A 5624-nucleotide genomic window follows, 5' to 3' on the forward strand; every position below is an offset into this window, starting at 1 on the left:
AAGCCTCCTTGTTGGGAACGGCAAGAATCTTGAGAAGAAGAACACTAGACACCTAAGGCCATAGGTCGTGGCTTGATGACTACGGCATCAGTGATGGACGTTTCCAACACTCACTAACTAGGGGCTACAAACGCAATGCCATTTGTAGGGGTCTCTTCGCATTGCAATTAGTAGGGCCAAAAACGCACGAATTCTATAGGGGTAAAAAAGCACATTCTGCAACCATTAGGGGTAAAAACGCACTAATGCCACTAAAAATTTTCGACCTCCTTAAACGCACATTAATGACTTAAAGAGAAAATAACAATATAGAGTATTAATGAGAAAAAATATCTCACCTAATAGTATGAAAGAAAATATAGTTTATAAAAAAATCGGAGTTTCACTCAATAGATATAGAAGACAAGAAATGAGAATGACAGATTTAAGAAAAAACTTACCATTTTCAGTTCTATTTGAACATCGAATTAATAAAATTGGTGGAAGGCGAGTTCGTGTTTCTATTACAGTGTTTTTTTCAATTAAAAATATGGTTCAAGACAAAATCACAGAAAAAACATTCGGTCCATTTCAAATGTCTGTTCCAAGATTAAGTGCTGAAGATATGTACAAATTCTTTATGTATACATTACTATCCCATAATTATACACCGCTGTCAGCTGAAGTTATTACAAAAATAGGTGCAAGAGTGATAACATATGAACCACAATTTTTTGCTCATCATTTTATGGCTGGTTTAAAATTGGAGTCATATTTGTTAAGCAAACAAAGAAAACCTAAATCATACGGTTCAGACAGTTGTGTCATTGACTTTGTTTGGGATCAGGTGAGAGGCAAAAGGGGATTTAAATCTTATGATTACAAAAAATTAAAAGACGAAATCTTCAAATATTGTGCTGATCCACCAAGAATGACAACAAAAGAATTAATTGATTGGGCGAAATATTGCCATTCAAATGTGTCAATTCATGCTTATGACAGCACATACAGAAAATTTAAAACTCATACCAATAAGCACAATTGTGATGTTTTTTTGGTTTACATCGTCAAAGACCATCATTGTTTTCCTATTACAGATGAAAAATTGAAAATCACAGCAGCCAAAGCAAATCAAGGAGGCTGTGATGACTTGTTGAAATACATGTCTGAAATGAAATGGTCTAGAAATCATGAATTTGTGCACAAACTAAATAAATTTGACGACATTTATGAATTGGAAAAAAAAGACAACATTATAGTTTTGCCCGAAGATGTTAAAATGATGCAAGCTATTGATGCATACATTAATTCCACTTGTTATTATGTCGAATACATGCATTGGAATAACAACGGGATGTTGGATGGTTTTATAGATCACAGAAATAACATGTTTCTATTGAACGATGAATATGACACCAGAAAATCTATTTGTGATAAACTATGCGGTTTGTATAAAACTCATGACTTCAAATGGGTAAATCAAACTTTTACAAGCTTGGCTTCTGCATTGTTTAAACAAACTTGTGGTTACTTGCCGCCATCAACATACAATGTACAAACTCGTGAAATGCTAGACGATTATTATCCAAGGGCTCTCCAATGGTGCACAACCGAAGTCATACCCGATGATGTAGTTAGCATTGATATATCCAAATCATATCCTAATGTATTGCTCAACAACAAAACCGCAATTCCGGTTTATAGCATACATGACGTAGTAGAACCATATACTTGCAGAAGTGATCTCAGAAAATCTGGCGAATTTTATATCGAAGAAACAATTTTATTCAATTATGGAGCACCTTTGAAAATTGAAGCTGGTTTTTACAGCGGTGATTTGATTTCTTATTTGGTTGAAGAATTGACCATGCCAGAGAAGCAAATCAAATACAAAATTGTTTCAAGAAAAGCTCTCAAGCCTGACACTTTCAAGCCGTTTTTAAAACATGTATTTGAGACATTTCCAGAAAACGAAGCTAAGCGTCTTGCAAATAGTTTTATAGGTGAACTGGGAAGAAAATACAACAAGACAAATACAGGGTTCACATGCACAGAATACGATACAGCAATGGCTTGTTGGACCCAAGGCATCAAAGATGGGCGCAATATCATCATCGATAGCTACAATGAAATCTACTTGATCAAAGAACAGAAATGTGAACGGTTATTCACAGACAACACAAGTGTTAACAGATTCGTTGTTTCACAGGCAATTTTAGAATGTTTGAAGCTGATTAGAAAATGTTTTGGCGAAAAAAGTGCTTTGTATGCTTATAACACAGATGGCATATTTATCACCAATCCAAGGTGCATATTGAAAAACAAAAAAGACGTTGAATTCGACATCAAAAATATTGGTCAAGCATATATCACAGACACACCATGCTGCTACTTTGAACGCCATTACAGAGAAAACATGGACTTTGACAGTTACAAAGCAGAAATCGGTGAAGGTTGTATTTATAATGGTCAAGCCGGTTCTGGCAAAACAACCAAATTGTGCAAAATGGTGATAAAAACTGACAAGCCTTTGGTGTTGAGTTACACAAATAAAGCCGTTCAGAATGTCAAAGACAGATTGAAAAAAATGGGGGGCAACCCAAATGTTTGTTACACATTTGATTCTTACTTTTGTGAATGGGGTGGTTGTTCAACAGAAACTAATCTTAAGGACTTGAAAGACAAAACTGTTTTTATCGATGAATTTTCAATGGTGCCTAACAAATGGATTACAATGATTTACAAAGCTTTTACATTATATGGCACCAAGGTTTACATGTTTGGTGATCCAAATCAATGTTCACCCGTCGAATCAGGAAGTCAAATAAGCTACAACTATCTCAGATCCAAGTCAGTCAAACAAATGTGTCCAAAAAAAGTCACTTTGAAATACATTGAAGATTCTTCCCGTTACGACAAAAAAACACACTGTGCTTAACAACTTTCTGGAAAAGGGCAAATTGGCAAAAAACTTTACTCCAATCAATAAAAAACTATTCAAAAATATATGTTATCTTAACAAAACCAGAATTGAAGTCAATAAACGATGCTGTGATAAGTTTGTGGAAGACAAAGAATATGAAGAAGTTGTGTTCAAATACAATGACAAACATGAAGAATACAAAGTATGTGTTGGTATGCCGGTAATGGCAACAGAGAATTTAAAAGATCATGAAATATTCAATACAATGGAGTTTACAATTGAAAGTATTTCAGAAGATTCAGTCGAGATTGATGGACAGGATTTTGACTATAAAACATTTTCTCATTCTTTCATACCAAGTTTTTGTGTCACTGTCCATAAATACCAAGGTGCTGACATCAATGAGCCTTACAACGTCTTTGACGTCGAAAAAATGGACAAAAAACTATTATATACAGCTTTGTCAAGAACCACCAAATACAATTACATACATCTTGACAACAAAAAATTAAACACCCAATATAAAATTCGTAAAATGCCGCCTTTGGAATTAACCAACGCTAAATTCAATAGTCTGTATTCTGAAGGCAAAATATACAAGATACTTATTGATGATAAGGTTTATGTTGGATCGACATGCGAAGACCTTGCAACACGATTAAGTCGTCACCTGAAGGATCCTAAAAGCCAAATATATAAATTCAGGAAGAAGAAGCCACAAATCGAACTAATTGTCAAAGCACCAACAAACGACAAAAAAAGTCTGGAAAAAATAGAAAATGCTTACATTGAAGATTATGCCAACAAATATGGCGTATTGTTACTCAATGTCAAAGCAAACCCATTAAAACCCAAAAAGGTTCAATTCAAAGTGCAAATAGAAAAAAAAAGTCAGTTGGAAGAGCGTATAGCCAAATTAGATGACAAAATAAAAATCAGGAACAATGAAAACGACAAGTTTTTCTACTTTGACAATATAATTTTAGGCAAGCGATATAAGACAATGGCAAGATATGCCAACAAAGACAAAGAAGCTGCTCTTGAACAAATCAGTGATAAAAAACGTAAGTTGATTGAAGAATTGACTGTACAATTTGATTAAATTTGGAATATTTCCCCAAATGGGGGCTCTAATAGTTAAAGCCAATCTGGCTCGATTGGTTTCAACTGTAAAAAGGCAAAACTATACATTTTGATTCATTTTCTCAAGTAGTTTGTGTTTTTCAGTCTTCAGATGTTGGTGTTTTCCTCTCATGGCATAATTCTTTCCATTATTACATGTCTCACAATACCATTCGGTTTCGCGGCCATATTTGTTTTTATGTTCTTGAATTTCACGATCAGTATAAATCTTCTTTCGACCTCTTTTTTTTGTCTCCATATAATAGATATAGATAATTAATGTTTAAATCTTTTCATAAACTGTTCTTTTGCTGTTTCGAATTCTGAATCTGAATCAATTTCCAAATCTTCTGGTGCGTATTTGCTGTAAGCTTGTGCTATGTCTTGCAACAAATCATCATCAATATCAATGGGTTTCATCACATAGCTATTTATCCCATCTGTCACTTTAACCATGAAAGTATCATTGGAATTTACCAACTTCAGTTTCACTGGAGGATAAATAACTGACAACACATTGGAATCAATCAAATCTTCTAAAAACTCTTTCAACGAAGGATCACCAATCACACAAGTGAAGAATGCATCAAACTTTTTTTCTGGGTTCATATATAATAGGTTTTGATAATCTTTTTATGTATTTTGCATCAATTTCAATGGTTCTAAAAAATCACGATGTCTTTTAAACAAACAAAACAGAAAATCCATTTTGGTTTCTATATCGTGTAACATTTCTTTTATCTCATCTTTTGGTCCTCCTGTTTGCAATGCTTTCAGTAACAATGGCAGGCCTTTTGTCCTGATATAATGCATGTAAGGCGCGTTTTTCACCACTATGTCGCAAATCATTTCTGTGACAATATTTCTAACCATCATTGTTTCCACTATTTGACTTCCTTTGAAGCTCATATACTATTTGTTTAGATTTTTCAAGAAGGTTTCTTTCATTTTTTCAACTTTTGCATTAAATACATCAAAAATCGTCCGACCATCGCTGACATGAAATCTGTAACGGTCTTTATTATTTTTTACCAGTTTGATTGTAATCAATCCAGATTTGATCTGTTCTCTGAACTCTGTTAACATATCTTGGAAACTTTCAATATTAATGATTTCAGACACAAATCTTCTTAACTGTTTATCTTTACACAATATGTACATAAATAAGTTCAGCTTCATTTGATCTACTTCTGGCTCTGTCTCTAGCTTATTTTTAAAGTTAGCTTGCCATTTTTTAAAGTTAGCTTTCCATTCTTCATTATTATTTTTTCGGTCAGAAACCAATTCTGCTGCTGTTTCAAAGTATTTGATACGTCTTGTCATCTATGTCTATTATGTTTTTTACTTTTTAAATGCGCGAATTTGCTCTGTTTCATCACAAACTTTTGGCAATCATTACAATACCATCTGTTGGGTAAATCTGTGGTTGGATGTTCTTCTTTTTCTTTTTCTTCTGGTTCATAATTCAGCAAATAGTTGAAACACAAGAACATTATTCCTTCCTTTTTGTTTTTTGCTTGGATGATCCATGGATAAAGTCTGTCGATTCTTTTTTTCTTAACATGCGAATCAAACAGACCAGCCATTCCACCATAGTCGA

General features: G+C 33.6%; 1 protein-coding gene across 1 annotated transcript; it reads left to right on the forward strand.

The window, feature by feature from the left end:
- The first annotated feature begins 529 nt into the window (after positions 1–529).
- Positions 530–4004, forward strand: LOC137974201 (uncharacterized). The gene is made up of 2 exons (XM_068821083.1): positions 530–2829; positions 3008–4004. Exons 1-2 carry the CDS (start codon positions 530–532, stop codon positions 4002–4004), a joined length of 3297 nt encoding a protein of 1098 aa, XP_068677184.1.
- Positions 4005–5624: the final 1620 nt, after the last annotated feature.

Source organism: Montipora foliosa, chromosome 10 (assembly GCF_036669935.1).
Source record: "Montipora foliosa isolate CH-2021 chromosome 10, ASM3666993v2, whole genome shotgun sequence".
NCBI classification, from domain to species: Eukaryota; Metazoa; Cnidaria; class Anthozoa; order Scleractinia; family Acroporidae; genus Montipora; species Montipora foliosa.